Source organism: Sciurus carolinensis, chromosome 1, assembly GCF_902686445.1.
Source record: "Sciurus carolinensis chromosome 1, mSciCar1.2, whole genome shotgun sequence".
In the NCBI taxonomy this organism is placed as follows: Eukaryota; Metazoa; Chordata; class Mammalia; order Rodentia; family Sciuridae; genus Sciurus; species Sciurus carolinensis.
Window position 1 is genome coordinate 40,323,246 of NC_062213.1, and position 26,441 is coordinate 40,349,686.

Genomic DNA, 26,441 nt, shown 5'->3' on the forward strand with positions numbered 1-26,441 from the left:
TATAAAAACTTTGCCCATAATTTCCTCTACAGCCAATTATAATTAATTATAAGGAAGTTGCCTTGATTGTATAATAAAGAGCATTTGTTATCAACAAATATTTACAAAATATTAAATTTGTACTAAGGCCCATAGGAAAAGTGAAGAAATATGAGATGCTTTTCCTGCCCTAAAAAGAACTTACAGTCTTCTTACTTCTACCATGTGTTCAGCAATTGGAAAGCATTAAAAATAATTTCAAGAATCCATTTCAGTGAACTATTCATCTATCCTAAGTCATAAATCATGGTCGGCTAAGTGCTAATATACTTAAGCACATTTTTTTCCTCTATACCACTAATCAATGTTTACTAATACAGCAACTATAATTGGACCCTTCTCTGTAACCTATTTTCTCCAATGAATTCCAGTAAAGGAAATCTTTAATTACTGTGCTTATTCAATAGTCTAAACATTCCATTAATAGTTGTACCTAGGCTGACATGTTACAAATTCTGCAACTAAAATTATAACCCCACATATTATCAGCATGCTAACAATGATGGTTTTTGACTGACTGAATTACAGGTGATATTTAGATTCCATCTTCAAAAGTTCATAGTTTCTGAAATTTTTACTGGTAATTTTTACTAAGAGAAGAAAAAATTTTAATAAGCCTTTCCCTGCAATTATTACATAAATAATCATTTTGTCACATTTAAGTACCTAAACTAAAACAGTGTACATACTTGACAAATGCTTTACCACTAAGCTACACCTCCAGCCTTTTTTTTTTTTTTTTTTTTGAGACAGGGTCTCACTAAGTTGCTGAGGGTCTTGCTTAAGTTTCTGAGGCTGACCTCAAACTTCTGATCTTCCTGCTGCTACCTCCAGAGTCTCTTGAGATTGCCCAAAAAGTTTTTAAATAACTCTGATATCCAGAAAACTTGAAAATAATCCCATACTGATCCATTAACTACTAGTTGAAATCAACTACTAGTTTATCCTCCCACTAAAACTGTTAGGAGTATGGTTATGGTTTTAGGTCTGTGACATCCTTGTGAGGTGCTGGGGCCCAAACAATCTATAAAAATGGGATGGTTGTAATCTCTAACAAGTGATTATGTACACCAAAAGAATACAAATGTAAACCCTAGTAAGGTAATCTGATTATGGCCATCCAAGATTCTCTAATTAGCTAAATGTGGGGGAAATTTTTTTCCTTTAAAAGCAATTCTTAATTTTAGGCCAAGTTTGGAATAAAAAAGTTGTTAAGAGTGATGTGTGTGTGTTGACTGCTCAAAAGCTATTGCTGTGTTAGCATCTCTTACTCCAAAGTCTAAATGGAAAAAACAATAAGATCACAGGTTGACCATACTTTTCTATCCTGTGGATTCCCAGCAGGTGGCACTTCTAGCCAAGAATTTGGGATCTGGCCTGAGTATTTCCTAGATTTGTTACTGGCAAATGTTCATTCCCTATTGGTGATGCTAGTTAGAAAATCATTTGTTCACCATTTCCCTCTTAGTTAGGCCTAGAAAACAATGAAAGTAAGATTAGTAGGACACAACCTAGACTACAAACTGGTCATAACTTTTTATCTGAAAGAATCAAAAGCAAAGTTTCTAAAGATGTCTTAGTAGTCACATTACAGACTACAGATGAAAGAACAAAGTACTAAAAATTGCCAGGCATGGTGGCGCATGCCTATAATCCCAGCGGCTCAGGAGACTGAGATGGGAGGATCAGGAATTCAAAACCAGCCTCAGCAACTTAGTGCAGCCCTAAGGAACTTGGTGAGACCCTAAAATAAAAAAATAAAAAACAGACTGGGGATGTGGCTCAGTGTTGAAAAACCACCCTGCACCCTGGGTTCCATTCCTGTTACCGGAAAAAAAAAAAATACAAATTTCCAAAACTTTGAGAATTAGTTGACACACTAATGGAAAAAAATGGAATTTATTAACACTTTGGAAAAGTATTTTTTAATAAGTTACCAAAAGAATGGACTTTTATGCCTATTAATTAATCCTTCTATTTCAGTACTTGATGGAAAGAATGATTCCATTTATTAAGGTAACCATTTATATTTTATACTAAGTTTTGACCTTTTGCAAATTCTATTTTAATTGACAAGTAGTAACCATAAATATTCATGAAGTACAATGACATCGATGTATGTGTGTGCATTCTGTAGCGATTGAATCAAGCTAATTAACATATTAATTATCTCACATACTTATCTGCCTTGATGTTTTCTACTTACTAAATACCTGTATGAAAATATCTTCTGGTCAGGAAAAAAAAAGATTTTTGAATGAAAATATGTAGCTCAAAACATAAGTTTTATCAGTTCTTGATTAATATAACTTTCTGACCTAAATATTCTGCTGTTTTTGGAACTACACCAAACATAAAACTATTCATTTTGAGCTTGAGCATTCATGACGTGAAAATGGATTTTCCTGTTTCCCAGACAGGAATTAGATAGTGTCACACAAATTCATATTTTAAATGTTTTATTTTCTAATGAATTCAGTGTAAATAGGAACCCTCCATAAATGAATATTTATTGAGTTAATGTAAGTTTAGAGTACCATTAAGGGAGCTAAATGCCTAAAATCAAAGACAGATAAAACAAAGTTTTATCTCAATGAAATCACAATACAGCTTCTTTATTTTGCAGATAGGATGACATCCTTGAGTTCCACTCAAGGAACTCCTCTTTTGTCTCTTTTGAACACTTTAAAGTCAAAAGCATAAACTAATACTAAAATCAGAACCACAATGATATGCTCTTCCCTGTATCCTGTATTCTTTCCACAGATCCTCTCAGTAGTCATTTTAATGTAGACACTAAAGAGTAGCTAATTCATCTTAGCAGTTACCTTAAAATATACATATATATACAAATAATAGAAACCAAATATTTCCAGAATTCTACCAATATTCATAAACACCAGGTACTTGGTGGACAAATTAGCAATCATATTATTATTCATGTACAATCATTTACCAAATCCCTTTCCAACTTTGGAAGAATTCTTGAAAAGTGATTTTCTGTGCTGCCTAATGTTTACACTAACAAAATATTATAAATATTTGGATTTCTTAACTTCTTCCCACCTCTAAAACCTAATATTAAGCTTCAATCATCTAAAAAAGAATAGGGCCCAGGAAGACACCACATAAGCAATAAATCTAGAATTTAATCCTTGGAGTTTGTTGCCTCTGAAATATATTAAATGTCAATTAATTTAAAATGCTTTTAATGTTAGTCCAACCCCTCACATAAGTGTAAAAATCAGCTGCTGATTCAAAATGGCACATGGAAAATGTGGAACCTTCATTGCAAAAAAATGACTAATCTTGTAATAGTACCAATGCTGCATTCCTTTGAAAAGCATTTTGTTAACATACTATATCATGATAAATAAGGCTCTTGGTAGTAGAGAGACAAGGTGACAAGGTAATTAGATGGTATGCCTTCTAAGGTTCCTACCAGCTCTATGATAGGAGAGAAATACTAGTTCTACTTTGTCCTATTTTTGTGGTGTTTTTTCTTATTCCATCATAATTAAACTATGTGACCTTATTATCATGAAGGCTCCTAAAATTTGCTACCTTCTTTCTCCAGTCTTCTGTGTCTAAAGGTCTATACCTTATATTTAGGTATAGGGCACCTAATTTAGGGTCTCATTTCCTGTACTGAGTGAACCCATTGCCTAATGAAGAAAGGCACCCTCACACTCTTAAATGGTCATATACCCCAGTGTTTATTGACTCTGACTATTATGATTTTAAATGTGAGACTGTCCTAAGTAGCTAAGAAAACCGTTCCCAGCTTAGCCGTTTTATGGAACAATACAGTCAAGAACATGGCATCACTCTCATGATTCCAACAGTCTACCTACAACCACATGCCTTGGGCAAAACATGTAGCTGTAGAGAGTTAAGAACCATAACCACACTCACAAAATGATGCACAACCACAAACTTCACCTCTCTACTGAAACAGGCTGTGTCTGTTCACCCTTCTGTCGCCATCCCTAGTTCTGTGGCTGCTGAAAGATCCACAGCTTCTCCTGTTTCTTCTTCTTTTGTTTCAGCCCTTTCACTTACTTTCTCATTCTCTATCTCTGTTTCCATCTTTTCTCCTGTCTCACCTGGAAAAGTAACCAAAAGAGATAATAAGAAACACTCACTTAGCATTAACAACAGATTCCCTCCACAGTTTGTTTCCAGTGGGGCAGTGCTTGCTCTTTAGGTCTATGCAGAAAGTTTCTTTGGTGGTATCAACAAAGGCAGTTGTGGCCAATGTCAAGTCACTTAACATCTCTGTGTCTTGGCATTCTAAATAAAATCAGGGTGCAAAATTACCCAAGAAATGGCAGTAGAACATATTAGAAAGTTTCATCTCTATCTAAATCAAAAAATGGTCCAGGGTTGCCCAAAAATCTGTCTCATTTGATCATTATGGTATTTAAAGAAAACATTCATTAACATTCATTGCTAACATTTAAAAGTCTAGACATTGCACCTGTAACTCTGTTTACCCTGAAATCAGTTTGGGCAACAGTTCCCATGACTGGAGCCAAGCAGCAGCTTCCTGAGAATTTCTAGGACTCCCCATGGAATCTCACGTGCCCCACTTCACTCATTTTCAGCATCCTAAGCCCTAAAATCTTTTGACTTTCCTAAGGATGGTCTAAAAATTTTTGTTTCTACTTGCTTCTCCCTTCTTATTCTGAGAGCACTTTTTGCATTTTTATTAAAACATCTGCCTCAATAAACTATAGTAATTTGTTTACATTCTGCCTTCCTCCAGTAGACTGAGGGCCCCCTGAGGCCAGGGACTATCTCTTACTCATTCTGCATTCCCAGCACCTAGCACATGCTTAGGCATTCAAAAAATACTCAGTTGGGTCAGGTGTGATGGCATACACCTGTAATGCCAGCAACCCGGGAGGCTGAGGCAGGAGCATCACAAGTTCAAGACCAGCCTCAGCAACTTAGCAAGACCGGATCTCAAAATAAAATATAAAAAGGAATGGAGATGTAGCTCAGTGGTAAGGTACCCCTGGGTTCAATCCCCAATAGCAAAACAATACTACTACTACTACTACTACTAATAATAATAATAATAATAATAACAACAACTGAGTTAGGTTGGGGGTGTATTTCAGTGGTAGAGCACTTGCTTAGCATATGCAAGGTGCAAGGTACAAAGTGCAAGGTTTGTTTTCCAGTACCACAAAAACAAAAACCTGGTCTGGGGATATAGCTCAGTTGGTAGAGTGTTTGCCTTGCAAGCACAAGGCCCTGGGTTCAATCCCCACCACTGCAAAAAAAACAAACAAACAAAAAACCTGAGTTAGTAAATGAAAGAATTAAGAAACAGATGGTTATAATTAATGCTTCACTTAATTATACTATACTGTGAAGCTAACAGTTATCAAAATGTAAATCATGTCCCAGAAGAAAGTGTTACTTTTAGTAGCTTGGGAGGCTGAGGCAGGAGGATTGCTTGCTCAAAGTCAGCCTCAGCAACTTAGCAAGACCCTGAGCAACTTAGAGTGACCATGTTTCAAAATTTTAAAAAATAATAAATGAATGAGCTGAGGATATGGTTCAGTGGTTAAGTGCCCCTGGGTTCAATCCCTGGTTTAAAAAAAAAAAATCATCCCTTGAAGGCAACATGTTAAAATTTCTGAATTTTTCCAAGTTCACTTTTCATTAGGCTCTATATATGGTATGAGGATCCAGAATTAAGTTCAACAAATGATTAGTGGAGGATTTGACCTTCTAATGAAAGAACACACAGAGAATATAGCCTTAGAATATAATTTTCATCTTGATCGACCATGTCCTTAGGAAATTACTATCATTCCACTCCTGTCCTGTTTTCATTTGCTTGTTTATTTTTGGTGCTGGTGATTGGACCCAGGGCTTTACACATGCCAAGCACCTGGCAAAGAAATGATTCTATTTAACCTTCAGACTCTTAAGTTAAAAAATTGAACACTATAAAGAAAGACTATGCTTTAGAAGAGATTTTCTGAGAAGCTGAACTGAGACTGGATGGAATACTTGTTTCCCAGGGTTGAAGCCTCTTTGGGTTCAATGAACTTCAGCCACCTAAAAGACTTAAGTGACTATGTGTCAGGCAACGCTCCCCCTGGTTTATGTAACTCATCTTAATAAACATTCTGAATCTCTAACAGCCTCTCTTTTACCTTCAGTGTGTTGGTCTGCTTTGTTAGTGTGAATTTTTCCAGACATTTCCATATTGGCCACCATCTCTGTAATTCCTTCTGGATGCTCCATGCTTTCAACTGTTCTTTCAGGTTGAATCTGCTCGGTGTTTCCAGGACCTTCAGAAGTTTTATGGAGTAAATCATTCACAACAGGAGTTTGCACAAGCTGACTTCTGTCCAGTATTTCTGATGTTACATTCTCTTTGGGAATTGTTTCTAGAAGCTGGGACTGCTCATCTTTTCCCACTGTTTCTCGAAGTTGCTGCTCTTCACCAGTTTCAACCAACTGATTCCCTTCCAATATTTCTGGAGACTTGTTTTCTTTGGGAATCATTTCTGGAAGCTGGGACTGTTCATCTTTTTCCACTGTTTCTTGAAGTTGCTGCTCTTCAACAGTTTCCACAAACTGACTTCCTTCCAACATTTCTGGAGATTTGTTCTCTTTGGGAATTGCTTCTAGAAGTTGGGACCGTTCATCTTTTCCCATTGCTCCTGGAGATTGCAGCTCTCCATCTGTTTCCAGAGGCTGAATGTTCTCCATTGTTCCTAGAGGTTTCATCACGCTAACAGTTGGTGGATTTTCAGCATCTTCCCCTGCTCTAGGGGAGTTCCTCACTCCTGCTGTCCCTGAAGATCCATCTTTGGCTTCTGAAAGTTCAGTCTGAGCATTTCCGTTTATAGCCTGAACCTCTGTCACTGTTTCCACATCTTTCTTCTTTTCTTCTACTCCTGGGGTATCCTCTTTGCTGTCCAGCTGAGGTGCCTCAGACTCCTCTGGTCCCTGGAGAGGCTGAGTCTTCTCTGTAGGTCCTGACTGGTCTATGGCATCCTTTCCAGGGGCTACCTCCTTTGCCAGGGGCTGTTCACGGAGCGATATAACACCATTAGCTGTAGGCACCACTGATGCCTTGGGCTTCTCCAGAGGAGGAAGGCCTTCCCTTTGTATGTTGCCATAAAATATGGATTCTTTTCCTGGTGTACGAGGTACAGGTTGGGCAACACAGGACTCATTTCTTTCTGTGGTAGATAAACACTCATTTGAAGTTACTTTTTGGTCATTCCGTTGAGGGGAAAAAAAAAGAGAGAGAAAACACAAAATGTTATTTGGTTTTTGTTTTGAAAAAGTGAACAGATATCAAGTAGTAGATTTAACAGTTCAAGATATAACGTGGCCATCTCTCCAAGTCAAAGGCCTTTCTGTCTACACCTCAAACACCTCACCTCAGACTTCACTGTTTGCTCCTTGTGCACCTTCTCATGGTTCCTATTCCATATTCTAATTTAGCACAGTCCACTGTTTTGCATGTTCTTTTCCCTGTCTCACCCTTTCTCCTCTTTAGGCTTAGGAAGTTTCCCAGTGGCCCTTGGGCTGTTAGGAAGGCCTCACTTTCCTTCTAACAAAGAATGGTCCCCAGTGAATGGAAAGGCCCCATGGTGGAGAAAATCTAGTAGGTGAAGGTTAGGATGTCTGAGAAGGGGAGTGACAGAGATTGCTTGACCCAAGTTTCCTGTCATTTTAGGGGCACAGTAAGAAGAGAAATGGAAGGAAAGTTGGGAAACATGCATTTTACTTCCTGGCTCTTCTGGCTCCTCCTGCATCTGTTGTGGCCTTGGGAACATAGTTCCCAGTGATCTCATGGGTCTCTCTCTCCCACCCATCTCAGAGTTGCATGAGGATCCTGTCTCACAAACAGTGAGTGCAAAAGTGCTCTGGACAGTTTACAATAAGCAATTTTGTAACTCATTTATAATCATTGGCCCAGTAATCTTACTTCCAGAAATTTATCCTAAAAACATAAAATTTAGAAAATGCTTCAAGGACAAAAAATTTATCATTCAAGTGTTCTTTATAATAGCAAAAGCTGAAAAACAAAAATCGAACAAGTTGGGGGAACATAAATGGTATACTAGATGAAATATTATACCACAAAAAAGATATTATAAAGACAATATGCTAAAATAAGAAAATAATTATGACATAAGTTTTAAAAATTGGCATTCACAGTTGGGTTGACCAAATGAAATAATGCGTATAAAGCATTTATTAGCTTGAGGTCTGCAGTGCAACTAAGAGCTCAATAAGTGAGTTATCAGTTTAAATTATAGTATGATTACAATAATGTCAAAGGAGGGGAGGAGAGAGGGAAAAAATTTACAAATGGAGAGGGGAAAGACTAGAAAAAAAGAAACCAAAATGTTAAAATGGGTCTCTAGATGGTATTTTCTTCTTCTCTTTTTCCCCCAAAGTTTTTTTTTCCTTTTTTCTTTTTACCACAAGTTATATATACATATAGTTTAAAAAGTTATCTTCTGATTCAGTGTTAAGACTTTGATCTCCTCTCCCATTTCCCCTTCTCTAGGGGCTAACATCTTAATTCTTCTAGCTGTTTTAGAGGGATATTAGATATTACATATCTAACCTATATATTGTATATATAATTGAATTACACTTTAGAATGTCTTGGTTCAGAGCATTTCAATGAACTCCTATTATGAAAGATAAAGACTTAGCTCTTTTTCCACCTACCTTCACCCCTTCTCCCTTTCCCATTAAATGTTCACATTTCCTTTCAATTCAGTAATTGCTTGTTAGCAATGAAATCATTACTTAAAATAATATTATGTTATGATTTAGATTGCACAAATGAGATCCATATCTTCAGTCTGCCACTTTGACCAATGCCTCCGTTGGTGCTTTAATGAGTATGATTTTTGATGAAAAAAGAAAAATTTTCAAATGAACACATAAAATATATAAAAGTAATTTACATAAAAAGATGAAAAACCACAGACTCTGCTGTCTGATATCATAGAATCATGTGAAGCCATTGGAAGTAGTAAACTAACAAAAACAATGCCATATGGAAAGTGCTGTGATAGCCAGGTACACAGAGTGGCAAGAGACCCTGCAAGAGTTGAGTGTTATCAAATAGCTTCTGCGGACATTATTACCCTATGTATGTGTGATTACACGACTGGGGTGACCCTGCATCGTGTACAGCCAGCGGAATGAGAAGTTGTGCTCCATTTTTGTACAATGAGTCAAAATGCATTCTGTTATCATGTATAACTAAATAGAACAAATTTTTAAAAATAGCTTCTGCAAGTTCCCAGAGAAGGTACAGGGGAGCGTGGAAGACACCAGAAAGGATAGCAGGGCTAGAGGGTAGGGCAGGAGAGAGATCACGGAGGACCCTGTAAGTGATGCTAATGAGTTTAAATTTTACCTTAAAAGTATGAAGAACAAGAATTGTGAACAACAGGAAACAATATCAAGTATTAATCAATGGGATGGTATCAAATTAAAAAGTTTTTGCAACCACAAAGGAAACAAAAGCATGAAGCAAAGAACCTACAGAATGGGAGAAAACCTTTGCCACCTACTCTTCTGACAGAACATACCAAAAAAAAAAAAAAAAAAAAACTCAAAAAACTTACCACAAAAAAATAATAATAACCCAACCGGTAAATGAGCAAATGAACTAAACAGACGCTTTTCAAAAGAAGAAATACAAATGGCCAACAAATATATAAAAACAATGTTCAACATCTTTAGCAATCAGGGAAATGCAAATCAAAACTACACTGAGATCTCATTTGACTCCAGGTAGAATGGCAGCTGTCAAGAATACAAAAAATGATAAGTGCTAGAGAGGATGTGGGAAAAAGGAAACTCTATTACACTGTTGGTGGGATTATAAATTAGTATATCCATATTGGAAATCAGTATGGTGATTCCTCAGAAGACCAGTAATAGAACCACCATATGACCCAGCTACACCACTCCTCAATATTTATCCTGAAGAATTAAAGTCATCCTATACTACAATGATACATGCATAGCCATGTTTATAGCAGTACAATTCACAACAGCGAAATTATAGAACCAGTCTAGGTGCATGTCAGTGAATGAATGGATAAAGAAAATGTGGTGTATATACACCATGTGGTTTTATTCACCACAAAAAGAAGAAATTATGCTATTTGCAGGAAAATGGATGGAACTTGAGAACATTATGTTAAGTAAATAAGCCAGATTCAGAAAGTTAAGGATTGTATGTTTTCCCTCATATATGAAAGTTACAGAGAAAAAAGGGGAGATGGAATCTCATGAAATGAGAAGGGGGAACCAGCAGAGCAGAAGAAAGGAACCTGGGGTGCAGGGAGGTGGGAGGAAAGGGGATATACTGGGGAATGTAGTTCATCAAACTATGTTGTTTGCACGTACAAATACATCACAATGAATTCCACTATTATTTACAATTATAATGCATCAATAAAAATTAAATGAATAAAAAAGAAAATAAGATTAAATTAAAAGATTAAATTAAAATCCTTTAATAGTCTGATACTGATCTGAAAATAATTGTGAGTAGGGCTTTATTAAACAATTAAATAAATACACATGCCCAGGACTGGAGGCTTAGTTTAGTCACTGATAGAGCATGTGTGCTTAGCACGTGCAAATCCCTGGGTTCAATCTCCAGCACCAAATTTTATACACACACACAAATGAACTATGTGGCTCAGCCATTTTACTCCTAGACATTTTCCCATGAGTAAAGAAAAGAATATCTATACAAAAACTTGTGCACAAAAGTTCATAGCAGCTTGATTTGTAATAACCCCAAACTGGAAACAACCTAAATTTCCATCAACAGATGAATGAGTAAACTAACTGAGATATGTTCACACAGTGGAATACTACACAACAATAAAAAGAAATGACCAACTGGTAAGTGCAACAACAAGGGTGATTTTCAAAATAATTACACTGAGTAAAAGAAGATGAAAAGATTACATACTATATGATCCCATTTTTATAAACTAGAAAGTGCCAACTTATCTAATAGTGACAGAAAGCAAAAGAGTGTCTGGGGACTGGGATTGGGATGAGACAATGTATTCAAAGAAACATAAGGAAATGTAGGAGGTTAATGGGAACTTTCAATATCTGGATTGTGTTGATGTTTCCATGGATACACACATATGCCAAGCTTACCAAAAGGTGCTCTATAGAATATATGCAGTTCACTGTATATCAACTAACTGTACCTCCCCCTAAACTGCTTATTTTTAATATAAAAATAAATGAAATTAAAAAATAATTATGAGTAAGAGAGAGAAATGATCTGATTTGGATTTTTAAAACCTCCCTCTCTTGTGGCTGGGATTATAGCTCAGGGTAGTTTAGCAAGCATGGGGCTCAATCCTCAGCACCAAAAATACATACATACATGCATGCATGCACACGTACTCCTGAAGAATGAAATAGAGATGGGCAGCGCAGACATCAAGGTTACCAGTGACTTCTGAGAGAAAATGGGACACAGTTATAAGAAGTTAAAATGGCTGAACATAATGATTGATCCATGGGGTGAGGGAAGGGAGGAAGAAGAAGGGTCTTGGGTAACACTGGTTCATAGCTTGGATGCTGGAGACAGAAAACAAGGATGAAAGAACTTGGGCTGGAGGGAGACGTGACTTATCTTGGGGCATGGTGTGTTAGAGATGGCTGTAGATTGTGCATTCTAGTGGTGAACTCTGGAGGACAACTTGACATATGGACCTGTTCAAAAATATATGTAACAGCCTAGAACTGAGCTCTCTATTTTACTTACGCATTTGCTATGTGTCTGGACAAGGGCAGTTTTTGCATAGAGGCAAAATGAAGAGGAAAGTCTTGGGGTGGAGGAGAGAAGAGGGAAACAACATTTGTATCTTTCTCCTGCCTCCAGTCTGGGTGTGAATCCTACAGAGAGAGCTAGAAATAAAGAAGCAGAACTCAGGAACAATTATATGAGATTCCGGGCATCAGCTGTCAGTTTTGGGGGACTGTATGACAGAACTAGGGAGAGGGCTGTCCTTCACCTCCTCCTCCCACCTCATCATGATGGAAGACTTCGGATTAACAGAAGCAAAGCAAATTAATAAAAAAGATCTCTCAGGTCTATAAAGAATCCCATATGACAAGCCAAGTCATTCAAATGCCAAACAAAGGATGTTTTGGTAATAATTGCCTTAGGGAATTAACAAGGAAATGTATTAAAGTACTAATCACAGATGTCTGCCAAATTACATTTTCTCATCAAATAGTGATGACAGTGATTAGCTCTGTCAGTGAAATGAGATGAAGCATTTGCATCCACCTGTGCCAGGTGTGGGTGAATTCCAAAGGCAGCATTCTTCCAGAGCACAAAAATTTATACTTTGAAAAATACACGATACTGTCAGTCTAAGTCAAGTCCTCCCCCAATAAAAGAAAACTTGATGAGAATTTATTTCACCACAAATGGGGTCACAAGTGTCCAAGTGATCTGTCAATTGTTGCCCTAGCTAGAGCACTTATGCCCATGATCACAGTGTCACTTTGCTTTGTATGTACTTCTCCCAACCTCGCCGGCACACTGGAATTAGGCAAATGTCCTAACATATGATTTTATAGAATACAACCTGAAAATAATCAACCAAGCTGGGAAACAGTACAAAAGAATGTCATCATCTTTCATATTTTTCAAGGATAGTTTCAAGGGATAAAGGATTCTTAAAATGATCACACACACACACACACACACACACAAAGAAATTGCTAGAGGTATAGTGACATGTTAATTTTGTAATTTATTTTGATTAACAGTGCTCTAAATACATTTTGAAATGACTATTTGTAAGGTAGTACCTTCCTAACAAATAGCTCAAATATTCTTTTTCCTAGGTGATAGAAAAAAAAAAAAAAAAACAGTCTGCTCTAAAAGGAAGGACAGAGATCTTATGACCTTGAAGATGACACCTATAATGTACATAGTGGGTTTGAATTCTGGTTTCTCCACCTGGCTCCAAAGAGCCTTATTAAGGCTCCCTGTGCCTCAATTCACCTTCTACAAAGCAGGACTCAAGTCGGCACTTGACCAGGGAGCTGTGGTGAGGACGCATGAGTTAATACTTAGAAGGCACCTGCACAGGGACTCTCACCCACTGAGTGCCAATCAGTAACATTGCTCTCTCAATGATCTAGCAAAGATAAAATTATAATGGACAAACATAGAAGTAAAGTGATTTCATTATTTTAATACTGGTACCTTTTCATAAACTACTCCAAAGGAAGAAAGATTAGAGGAAATAAATGAAAAGTTGGAAAATAAACAATGTTTTCAAACTGTCTCTTAACACAACAATTAAGTCTATAATAACCACTAAAACTTCCTTTCTTGCTCCAGGTTTCATATCCTTCAGATTGTTTTTACCCCCATGCTGCTGAGAGAAGTATAGTATTTCTTTTTTTTTTCCCCATCTCTTTTTTTTTTTTTTTGATCACTCTCTCTTCCCTTCAACTAAAGCAGGCCATTCCAGACTGTTCTTAGGCTGAGTATGAATCCTGATTTCAGAAGATACTTAGCTGTGCAATATAGACAAATTCCTAAAATCTCTGGACCTTGATTTCCTTATCTGTAAAATGGTGATAGTTTGCTTTGAGGGATTTTAGGAAAATTAACTGAGGCGCTAAAGTGTGTCTGATGTGAGAAGACAGTCAGTAAATGGGGACGCTGCACACAGGTTTCTCATACACGGAGATACCCTGTTGCAGGGCAGAGGGGTTGGTGCACCTGCAAGGCAGCATGTGTTGGCAGTGACTGGGGAGGGCTTCTTCCAATTTTACAAGGCTCCCTTGACAGCTAGGGGTGGCCTATCAATAAATTATAGGTAGAAATTAACAAAAGAATGAATGAACTGCAACATTAAAGGGCTTGGATAAACAGTCCCCTAACACAGTGCCGTTGTCAATGATGACCTACAACAATGTGTTATTATGGTTAGTGTTAAAATGTGATTGATAGATAGTGGAACAGTATTGTAATATCAGTGATGATTTGACCAGACTTTACTGGCATTAATAAAGGCCACTGATAGCTTTCATATATTTTTTTAAAAAAATTTTTGTTCTATTTGCTGGCTTTGATTTCATTTACTCATCAAGTATCACCAAGTGCCTATGACAGGCCAACTCTGGGCTGGGCACAGGGGTTACGGCAGGTAACAAGGAAGATCGGTCCCTGTTATCCTAGAACTTACCGTCTGCAGGGAATTCAAATCATTTCTACTTCCTCATTAAGTACAATGTGGTAGCTATATATTACCTTTTTAGGGGGGCGGGGATACAGGGGATTGAACTCAGGGGCACTCAACCAGTGAGCCATATCCCCAGCCCTATTTTGTATTTTATTTAGAGACAGGGTCTCACTGAGTTGCTTAGTGCCTCACTTTTGCTGAGGCTGCCTTAGAACTCACGATCCTCCTGCCTTAGCTTCCAAAACCACTGGGATTACAGGCGTGTGCCACCACACCCAGACAATGCATCCCCACACACTCTGTCCTCAGGTTTTTATGAATTCCCAACATACCTTCTCAAGGCAGAAGAAGATAATGCATCATTTCTTCTGGCATCCTTACTTAGAAAACAGTAAGATACATTTTTGTCCACAGATAGGAGATAATCTGTGCCTAATCTGTGTTATTATGTAATAAATATTTTGGACACATGCATTGTTTCCACATCCAAAGTTGTTTAAAGATGTGTCTGTTTTCTGAACCCTACAGTTCATCAAATTGTGCACTGCCATGGGCCTAATCCTTTCATGCACATTTTCTTTCTTCATTCTCTTGAAAATTGATCCATGCACAAATTTGTTGTGACAGCTGAACTAACAGAACTCTGGTCATAAGCACCGTTGTGATAGACACACAAAGAAACTAAATACTAGGCAACATTACAGAAGGGATTAGAACTAAAGCTAACATACCTGAAATTCACATTACAGAGGAAACTTTTCAACTCAGCCTGTTGCCCTAATCAGAAATGAAAAGCTTTACCCAACAAGGAGAAAAACTTGAGGCCAATATTTCTTAAGACTATGCCATATCAGATATCACAAAGGCCTCATTGTGCCGTCTGCTAGGTTTTCTAGATTCAGTGAGGAAGAGGGATCCTGGTCCCTGCTGCCGTCATATCTAGTTCTTGTAACTTTTGAGCTTTGGAACCCAGGGATGCAGCATGAGTCTACTGTCAAAAAGAAGTCTACTCATCCTTCTTACATCCTTACCTTGCTTTCTCCTCAGTTCCGTTCTATCATTTTGCATCCATCCAATGGACTACTAGCCATGCTATTCTGGATGGTTCTGCCTCTTTCTTACACAGCATGTTTTAAGTACTGTTCTGTGTACCATGACACAAATTCTAATCCCCAAGTGCACATTTCATTAGCTGGGAGATATGAACAGGGCACTTATTTTGAGGAGAGGCCAACTTAAGCAACATTTCATGTAACTGAAGTATAAAATCATTAGCCAAAAAATTCTATAGAGGGCAAATAAAAATCAGACAGACTACTTTTCTTTTTTAATAGAACTACCTGAATTTGTATATCCAAAACTCCTTTTGATCATCACAAAGTATATGAGATAAAGTGTGAAGGCAAACCTAATGTTGATATTTAACTAAGGAGAAACTAGAGTATGTAGTTGGAAAGGTGCTTTGGAACACTTGATCGAGCTCATATGGGGCTCCTGTCTATGAGAGAGGCTGACATGTGAGAGCTACAGAACTTGTCATCAAACCATGACAAAGATCTTCTTCCTTCAGATATATTTTTCCCATTTTATTTGATTTGTTTTAGTTTCCTACAAGAGAAACTCTCATTTCAAACATGCTGTAATATAAAATATCACTTTTGAAATGATCAATAGCATTTTCCACTGAAAAAGATGGATGGTCATTACCAGCATAGGAAATCTAACATTTGGGTAGAAATCTAGACTATAAAACCAAAACCATCTCACTGAACAAGGAAACAAGAGGACATCATGTCTCTGGCATGTACTTATTAGACGCTTAATCGACCAAAACAGCTTTGCCTACAAGGTGCCTCTAGGAAGAAGAGTATTTGTTATGTACTGAGATACCATAAAATATGGGTTATCTCATCCAATCCTCCCGACAACTCCACAGGGTAGATCTATTGTTATATCATTACACAATGCGGGAAATTTTGGCATCTTTATCTGGGAGGGGCAAATAGCTAGTAGATGGCAGAGTTCACGTTTAAGCCCAAGGAAGTTTCATTTCACCTTGAAGATTCAGGTGCTTTTAAAGGCCAACTATGGTCCCAGACCTTGCACCATCAGCATTACCTTGGAATATTTGTTAATGCTGAATCTCAAGCCCTACTCCCAGAGCCACAGAACCAGAAAACAAGATCCCCACCCAAACAGATTATCTATGGGGTCAACAAGGGAAGTCAAAGGGAGCTAATTAGGAGAGCCTGAAGTGTCTGATGAGTACACAGAATTACTGGGTGGGGGGTGCAAGTCGATGGGTCTTGCCCACCTACCAACATCTGGTGTGCTCTGCATCCTCAAGGTAGCATGCCACTGTCAGCCTGAGGGACAACATACGAATATTGATGTACCAATGAATCAAGAGACTGAATCGGTCCAAGTGGGCTCCACACTGGGAGGGAGATGGCCTTAACTTTCTCACCTTGTTCAGTGAGAAAGCAGCCATGACAAGATGTAAAAGAATAGGCAAGTCAGTCTATGTTCCAAAAAATTTTATTTACAAAAACAGTTGGTAGGCTGGATTTGGCTAGCAGGCCAGTTTGTCAATCACTGTTCGCAACATTTATATCCTAGAAGTGCTATATATAGATGGATAGATATTTATATCCTAGATATCATATATATCTACTATATATGTATATAGTATATATACAGTATACATATATACAGTATACATACTATATATATCTACATATATATAATAGTATCTAGGATATAAATATACATAGATAAAATATAGAGAGATATATATGTGTGCATATGTGTGAATATATGTGTGTCATATATACACACACTTCAACTTCTTTATTCCTCAGAACAACTTTATGAAATAGGTGGTTTTGGTAATCTTATTTTACAGATGTGGTCACTGAAGCATAGACAGGTGGAGTAATTGGCTCAAAGTCACACAACTAATAAATGATCCTAAACTAAGACTTGAGCCCAGACAGTCTAACTCCAAACCCACATACCCCACCCCCAGTGCTGGGGATAGAACCCTGAGCCTTGCACAGTCATCTACCATTGAGCTACATCCCCAATCTGAGATCCATGTTCTTAATCAGCACTCTATGTTGTCTCTCAGTGTATTGGATTCACACGCACACATACATATACACACACACAAATGCAAGGTGTACAGGTCACTAGAGCCTCGCATAACCATCTCATCTACAGACACTACACCAAGGCAAGCAAAAGAAAGGGAAACTAACCAAAAGAAACTCTGGCTTTTGTCAGTTTAGGAAAATGGAAAAGGACAAAAATAGGCACACACAAAAAACAGAAAACAAGGAACACATCCCTTCTCATTAGCAATGACAGTGAGGGAAAAAGAAACCAAGAGAATGGTATGGGGAGGACATTGCAACAGGTCCCTGCTGGGGTGGCTGAAGGCAGGTGCTGTCTCTCAGCAAGAGAAACTACAAGTAAAAATGATAGACATTTGGAAAGCACGTCCCAGAGCTTCCCAGTCTCTTTCGTGTCCTGGCACATGGAGAATATGATATCCATGCAGCACACTGAGACAAGAGGAGGCTGTTCCCAGAAGAGTCAGCTGTCAGGACCCTGCCCAGCTGCCCTGAAATCTGTAGAAACACCAACACCATAACCCATTCTCACAAGCTGGGAAACTGTGACACACACACAATGCAGGCAGAGCTAGAAACGCACGCCAGTGTTGCCTAACTTATTTTACTCACCTTCATAACACTTCATTCCCAGAGGTTTTAGCTATAAAAACAATGTGGAATTATTTTTATCCTTAGAGAACAAAGCTTGGACATCCTTGGATATATACAAAAGAATGTACTCTAGTTAATGGATCAGTATGGGATTAGTTTCAAGTTTTCTGGATATCAGAGTTATTTAAAAACTTTTTGGGCCAGCCACCTGGCAATCTCAAGAGACTCTGGAGGCAGCAGCAGGAAGATCAGAAGTTTGAGGTCAGCCTCAGAAACTTAAGCAAGACCCTCAGCAACTTAGTGAGACTCTGTCTCAAAAAAGAAAAAAAATGGCTGGAGGTGTAGCTTAGTGGTAAAGCATTTGTCAAGGGATGTGAGCAACAGCAACAACCTGAAATGAGTGCTGAAGCTTCTGAGGTCATCATGGCACTGTAAAGGCACTAACACTCACTTGGAGACCTATAGTTTGTTTAAAAAAAAAAAAGTATTTATGTATTTATTTTTCATTATCTTTTTTTGACACTGATAGATATTTAATTTTTTTTTCATACATGTATGTAGGGTAATAATATCTGGCTCATTCTGCTGTCCTATACTTTGCTTTAAAAACACCTAACCTGGTACAACCCACACACATCTACACCAGGACTCCAAGCATAGCCAAAACTGTGTCCATGAGTGTTGGGGTATCTTTTCAAACTTAATATTGTAAAACATTAACAGAAGTGAAATCACCCATCAGTTGGGATGTGTGGCAGCCTTAGAGAAGCATGATTTAACACTACACAATCAAGCTTTGTTTTGCCGTGTTTACCTTTCCTGCATGACTAGGAGACTGTTCTCAACCCAGCACTCTATTCCCAAGCCCAGCTTGGCCAGTGTTACCTTTCAATTTCTGCTATCTGCTGGGTCCTGAGTCTCTCTTATCTCCCCAAATTCCCAATTCTGTCAACCCATCCATTCACCCATCTATCCATTCAATAGTTAACTTTTTTTTTTTTTTTTTTTTTTTTTTTTTTTTTTTTGGTGCTGGGGATCGAACCCAGGACCCTGTGCTTACAAGGCAAGCACTTTACCAACTGAGCTATCTCCCCAGCCCCAATAGTTAACTATTGACTGCATTTTTCCTATGTGTAAGATGAAGATATAAGTTTCTGGCAGAATCAGGACTAGACCCCAGATGGAAGTGGAAGTTGTTAAAACAGCAAGGGCTTTGAAATCATACAGATGGGACTTAAGCCCCAGCTCCATCACTTCCTGCCTCAGAGATCCTGGACAAGTTACTTATGCTCACTAAGCTTTAGTTTTCTACTTGAATTTGGTGTTACTAACTTTTGCTCTACAAGGCTACTGTGAGCACTGAGATCAAGAAGGTAACCCCGATCTTTTCTCATCCTTCTCTCTCTCCTACTCACTTTCTCTATCCTCCTTGCTTTCACACTCTTTCTTGCGTGCCCTCTCTCTTCCCCTTCTTTCCCTCTCATTTTCTCTCTTACCCTGCAGGGAGACACTCTGTTTGCTTAATAAACTCCTTTATGTGAAAAAAAAAAAAAAAAGAAGGTAACCCCTACCTAATCTCCTGACTTCTGCTCCATGCTCCTATTTTGACATGGCTGCATAAACCTCTGAAAAGTTTTGTCTTTTCTTTCTTTTTTGCAGTACTAGGGATTGAATCCAGGGGTGCTCTATCACTGAGCTATATTCAAACAATATCTTCACATGGAGACAATTCAGTCCTAACCAGACAAACATTTTCCCCTTGTAGTTGAAGAACAAACATCTTTAACACTTAAATCAATTTGTATAGGCTTTTCTTGTATACAGGAATTACATAAATGGGATTTTTTCAAATGCTGTAAGTCTCCAGAATGAGTCTTGAGTGCTTGGTATATCTTTGTGGTAGGCCTAGTTATGGCATACAGTAAGTTAAAACAGAATATAAGAACTGCAGGCATAGTTCAAAAATGTGAAAATGTTTGAAAAAGGCATGCAGTAAAAAGTACATCTCCCACTCCATCCCCACCATCTGCTGAGTTCCAATCACACATGGAAACATTTATTAGTTTGGGATTTTTCTGTATTGTCTTCTAAAGTTTCTATATGTATTGCAAATATTATTTCTTTCCCTTTCTCATTTGTATTTAAAATGTATTATACTCTACTCACTGTTCTTCACCTTGATTTTTTACCTAACAAGATGAAGATTTTTCCATATTTATATATAAAGAACTTATTTCTCCTTTTCTACACCTACAAAATACTCTGTTGTGTGATTTATTTAACCAGCCCCCTACCAAGGGACATTTGATTTGTTTCCAGTCTTTTCCTGTTACAACAATGTTGCTGTGAATTCCTTTGTGAATATGTCATTTTCGGTGTGTACAATTATTTCTCTAGGGAGATTTCCCCAAAAAGCATTACTAGATCAAAGTGGTATTACTAGACATCAATGATGTTGATAGAAAACTGCCCAAATACCTTCTGTAAGAGTTGTACCAGTTTACATCCTCATCAACAATAAAATAAATCTTTTTCCAAAAATTGAAAATTGAGCTATATCCTCAGCCCCTTTTACTTATTAATTTTTTAAATTTTGAGACAGGGTCTTGCTAAGTTGCCAAGGCTGACTTCCAATTTGTGATCCTCCTGCTTCAGTCTCCACAGCAGCTGGGATTACAGGCATGCTACACCATGCTTGGCTGAAAATTTTCAATTTTTGGAAAAAGATTTATTTATTGTTGATGAGGATGTAAACTGGTACAACTCTTACAGAAGGTATTTGGGCAGTTTTCTATCAACATCATTGATGTCTAGTAATACCACTTTGATCTAGTAATGCTTTTTGGGGAAATCTCCCTAGAGAAATAATTGTACACACCGAAAATGACATATTCACAAAGGAATTCACAGCAACATTGTTGTAACAGGAAAAGACTGGAAACAAATCAAATGTCCCTTGGTAGGGGGCTGGTTAAATAAATCACACAACAGAGTATTTTGTAGGTGTAGAAAAGGAGAAATAAGTTCTTTATATATAAATATGGAAAAATCTTCATCTTGTTAGGTAAAAAATCAAGGTGAAGAACAGTGAGTAGAGTATAATACATTTTAAATACAAATGAGAAAGGGAAAGAAATAATATTTGCAATACATATAGAAACTTTAGAAGACAATACAGAAAAATCCCAAACTAATAAATGTTTCCATGTGTGATTGGAACTCAGCAGATGGTGGGGATGGAGTGGGAGATGTACTTTTTACTGCATGCCTTTTTCAAACATTTTCACATTTTTGAACTATGCCTGCAGTTCTTATATTCTGTTTTAACTTACTGTATGCCATAACTAGGCCTACCACAAAGATATACCAAGCACTCAAGACTCATTCTGGAGACTTACAGCATTTGAAAAAATCCCATTTATGTAATTCCTGTATACAAGAAAAGCCTATACAAATTGATTTAAGTGTTAAAGATGTTTGTTCTTCAACTACAAGGGGAAAATGTTTGTCTGGTTAGGACTGAATTGTCTCCATGTGAAGATATTGTTTGAAGCCCAAAAGTGTGCTCATGGTACAAAGAACAATTTGCCTAACTGTGAAATTCAAGCCTCCTGCTATTACCTAGGTCGCAGAGACCACACATCTCATGAAAGTTCAGGTTAAAACAAAGCAGTAAGTCCAGCCATCAGTGGCCATGTGCACATTAACCTAGCAATGAAATTTGCCAATGATTACCATCTATTTACTCTGGTGGTGCTTAAAATGTAAAGTCTCAGGAAGGAGAATCCTACCAGAAAGGAATAGCATTTGCATTAGGAAAGAAGGGAGCATTATTCATGTTAGCAGGGGCTAATGGAGCCAAGGAGGGATCCCATGCAAAGATCTAAAGACCCCAGGGGACATTAAAGTCTGTGCAGTCAACACAATCTTTGTGTTCAATCTAATTGTCCTTCTGGAAAGAAAGGCCCCTTTCTTCACACTTTCAGGCACTTAGTTGAAATCTAAGCACCTAGTATCAGGCACTGTTCTTCACTCTGAGTAGCACTGGATAATTCTCTACAACCAGAGGCCAATCTCTACCTCTGATGCCAGGATGAGTATACCTGGGCTTTGGAAGTAAAGGGGCAGGGGTTCAGTATCTGGTAGGTCAAAGCAAACATCCACACGTTATTAGAATAGATTATTTCTATGTCACCTAAGGGCTACCTAACAAGTAATTGCTGATTTAAATTCAAACCTAGAAAATAAGTACCTTTTGATTTTAATGTCACAAGATTTTAGAGATCCAAGAGAGAACCTAGCCCCATTACTTAACGATTCTTTTGCTTGTAGGTCAATATTGCATCATGTACAACACTTTTTTAAAAAATAGTTTTTAGTTGTCAATGGACGTTTATTTTATTTATAGGCAGTGCTGAGAATCAAACCCAGTGCCTCACACATGCTAGGCAATTGCTCTACCACTGAGCTACAAACCCAGCCCAATGTACAATACTTTTAAAACTAGAAATTTCTTACAGAAAATTCAGTAAGGCAGGTCTATTGACAAAAACCCAGTATTCAGGATAGTTCATATATTTTAGTTCAACCCATGGAGTTCTAAGGTTGCTAGTGTGAATTTTTAAAAATCTCTTATGGAATGAAGAGTATCTGGAAGTTTCTTTACAACTACCTACACACTTTGCTTGAAATATCACTAAAGTTAAATGTCCTCCAACTATTCTTAGTTTAAATTTGGAAGCAAATGTGAACCTCATATTTTACCAACTCTAATTTAAGAATTTAAATGTTTTTCATGTTATCAAATGTATTATATTTATTTATGTCATATGCCTCAAATCACTGACTCCCCATCAGAGATGTGGTCATCCACAAAACAAATATGATAAAAACATTCACATATTAACAATATTAATATTGTACAACTGGGCTGAGGTGGCTCAGTGGCGCAGCCCTTACCTTGCATGTGTGAGGCACTGGGTTCAAGTCTTATAAATAAATGAATAAAATAAAGGTTCATCAACAAGAACAACAAAAAATTTTTGAAAATTGTACAATGATATTTTATGTACTCTATGTACATATTACTATTATAAATTAATACATTAATGTTTTAATGTGTAATATGCTATAATAGTTGTATGACATGTTTTATTTATATGTAATATATAAATATGTTATGTGTTTAAATATTATATATCTTATTTGTATAACACCTAAATAGTAAATATCTCATTTAGGGATTAGAATAAATACTCTTTATTATATTTGTTTTACAGTTTTCATGGTGGGTGATCACCATGGTGGGTGATACCTAATGGGGACCCAGAGTGAGGGAAAACCAGATTTAAATCTAGCTAACACAAATTGATTCAAAGCTCAGATCTGACTTTTAGGAGCCCTGTGACTTGTGATAAATTATTTATTCCTTATCTGTAAAACTGGGATAATCATAATACCTAGCCATAGCATGTTATAAGGATTAAATAAACTAATTCATTCAACAAATAATTACTGAGGATCTCTTATGTGCCTAGCATTGCTAGGCACTGGGGGTGTAGTGAATGAATGCATGTATAGGATGGTCAATGAAAATGGACTGTTTTATTAGTTTTTGATTGTTGGTCCTGGGGATTGAATCCAAGGGCATTTCACCACTGAGTTATGTCCACAGTCCTTTTAATTATTTTATTTTATTTTTTGGGATGAGGTCTCATTAGGTTGCTAAGTCTGGGCTCAAACTTGTGATCCCACTGCTTCAGCCTCCCAAGCCCCTGGGATTACAGCCATGTGCCACCACACCCAGCTTGGACTGTTTTATCTAAAAGTACATTTACACAGGTTTGGATTTAAAGAAGTTTTAAACATGAATGAATTATTTATCAGACCTCCAAGATCATGGAGTTGAAATGCCGCTGAACATACAATAGTATCCAGTTACAAGAGAGTATTGTCTGATAGAGGATCAGAAGCAATACACCTGTTGATTGATTCACTATGTGTTGAACAATTTATGCAGCATGTTATTAATTTTCTATGCACTAAAACTGGTTGTCAAGAGTTTTAACATTCCTTCTAGAACAATAGCCATGAAAACTTAGAATAGCAATGAAAGGAAGAATAAAAAACAAGAGTGTAACTCACGTGAATGGATATTAATGCTGATGATGTTTTTCAAATGAGAGGATTAAAAACCCCATCCCACCAATTGGATACTTCTGCCCCTCCCCAAGAGTTACATTTCCTGAAATATATATTTCTCAGTTTAAAATTTTATAATGATTTACTTTTTTTTTTATGTTGAAGACTGAAGCCAGGGCCTTGCACATACTATTCCTGCACTCTGTCATTGAGCTACACACCCAGCCCCTCTAATTACTCCTGAATCACTTTTTTTTTTTCAGTTTTTTATACCAAAACTAATAAGATTTTTTTTTGGGGGGGGGGGTGCTGGGGATCGAACCCAGGGCCTTGTGCTTACAAGGCAAGAACTCTACTGACTGAGCTATCTCCCCAGCCCCTAATAAGATTATTAAGGAATAGAATGCAAAAATCCACTTGCTTTCATAAAATAAAACATGAAACATCAAAGCCATTGTTCCTTGAACTAGCTTCTTCAAGGCATGCTGGGGTGTGGAGGTGCTGGCCTGTTTAGGAGAACAGTTAGCAAGCACTGTGCATTAGGAATGGACTTTCTGGGCTTTAGTGATATCAGTGAGAAGGGGTTTGGAATCACTTTCAGACATGCTTTTAATTTTTTTCAGACATACTTCTTAACTTTTATTGCTTTCTGATTTCTACTAAACATAGAAATACAAATTATCACACACCATGAAAATAACAGCAGTGCAATTCAACTAGGACATAGTGGCTGAGCTTCTAAACAGTATTCATAACAATCCTGTGCTCTTTATCACAAAATCAAACACGAAGATACTTTCTGCTATTGCAATAACACAAGGTGCTAACAGAAGATCTTGTTAAGTGAAGTATTAAGTGTTAAGTGAAAATGACAACTAGAGAATAAAATTCCCCCTAAAGTTAGTCTTGAAGATTGTAAACAGGCAGAACATTCAAATTTTGTCCAAAATGGTAACCATTCAAAATCTAAGAACTGAAGTCATTCTTTAGTTCATTGATCTGCTTTAATTCTTGTCACAGTGTTTATAGCTATCAAAAACTATCTTCATCACTTGTCTTTTGTATTTATTTTATCTTTTCCACTCTCTATCTCATAAGTAGGGTACCTCTAGCATCCAGTCAAACACTGAGCTACTTACTATACAGTAGACGCTCAAAATAGACCCGGTTGAATTTCTTTGTAAGATTCAGGAATGACCACCTTTTACCACAAACCTATTTCTCAAGAAATACAGAAGCCAAGAATAAGAGAAAGTATTTGACCTCTTCAAAAGTGCAGGAGGAACCTATTTGATGAAGTGAATGCTGGTCCATATTCTCTGCGTCCTTTGCCATCTCCAATGCAGTAACTCTCACGGAGCAAAGGGGAAGTCTCCACGGTCATTTCTCATGTGTTTAAGGGAATGTGGTAACCTCCTTAGGGATTTGACCCTAGTACCTCGCAATCACATCAACCGACAAGGTAAGCCAGCTCCGGGCCTTTGGCCCTGCGCGTGGGACCGCGCGCACAGAGTAGCACACCAGAACCGTTGCGCCCTGGGTAGCAGCCGCTGGTTCAGATTTTGGGGGTGTTAGGGGGAGAAGGTGTAGCGCTTGGTTTAGGGGTTCCCGCTCTCATCCTCCAGGAACGAGCTCGCCCCCTGCTGGGTGGGCCGTGCTCAGCTGCATCTTTTGGAACTCCGGGGGAGACAGCCCAAGCAAATTCCCACCCCAGGTTGGGGTGTGACCCGGACCCCTGCTCACCGCTGCGGAACCTGCTGCTGTCTCCGGCCTTGTTGAGGGCGCTGCTGGAGCAGCCCATCGCGGGTAGCGCAACCACCTGTCCCAGCCCTGTGCGGGCTTTGGTCCTGGAGCCTGGATCCTATGCTCACCGCACCAGGAGCGGCAGAAAGTTCCCCAACTCCGCAGTCCGCAGGCTCAGAGCGCAAGCGCACGGCCCAGCCCCGGGGAAGGAGTGCGCACCCGGAGGAGAAAGTGAGCTGGGAGCAGGTGGAAGAAGCCAGGGAGCGCAGAGCCGCAGAGCTGGAGGGCAGGGAAGTAGAAGGCAGTAGGGATACGTAGACTTGAGGTCCAGGTGAGGAAAAGGTGGAGGGTATGGTAAAGGTAGAAAGAAAAAGCCCTGAAGCAGGATAGGGATGCTGTCTGGGGGCTAGGGCGAAGCGCTGGAAGGGATCGTCTGAATCATCACTAAATAACCAGAGAGGAGAGGAGGCGGCCGTGGCCAGTAGCTATTGATTGGTAGACTAGATGAGTGATAGCGGTGTTATTC

The 26,441-nt window shown here is 38.1% G+C and overlaps 1 protein-coding gene across 1 annotated transcript; it reads right to left on the reverse strand.

Annotated features, from left to right (window-relative positions):
• Nucleotides 1–1,914: 1,914 nt before the first annotated feature.
• On the reverse strand, nt 1,915–25,973 carry Erich5 (glutamate rich 5). The gene is made up of 2 exons (XM_047533895.1): nt 25,916–25,973; nt 1,915–4,145 (listed from the first exon to the last, which is right to left on the reverse strand). Exons 1-2 carry the CDS (start codon nt 25,971–25,973, stop codon nt 4,009–4,011), a joined length of 195 nt encoding a protein of 64 aa, XP_047389851.1. The 3' UTR covers nt 1,915–4,008.
• Nucleotides 25,974–26,441: the final 468 nt, after the last annotated feature.

Excerpts from the sequence above, each read along its gene's own strand:
- Erich5 (XM_047533895.1), bottom strand. The coding sequence starts at position 25,973 with ATGGGCTGCTCCAGCAGCGCCCTCAACAAGGCCGGAGACAGCAGCAGG. Across the intron at positions 4,146-25,915 it reads CAGCAGCAGGTTCCGCAGCG|GTGAGACAGGAGAAAAGATG; the intron begins GTGAGCAGGGGT and ends TTACTTTTCCAG.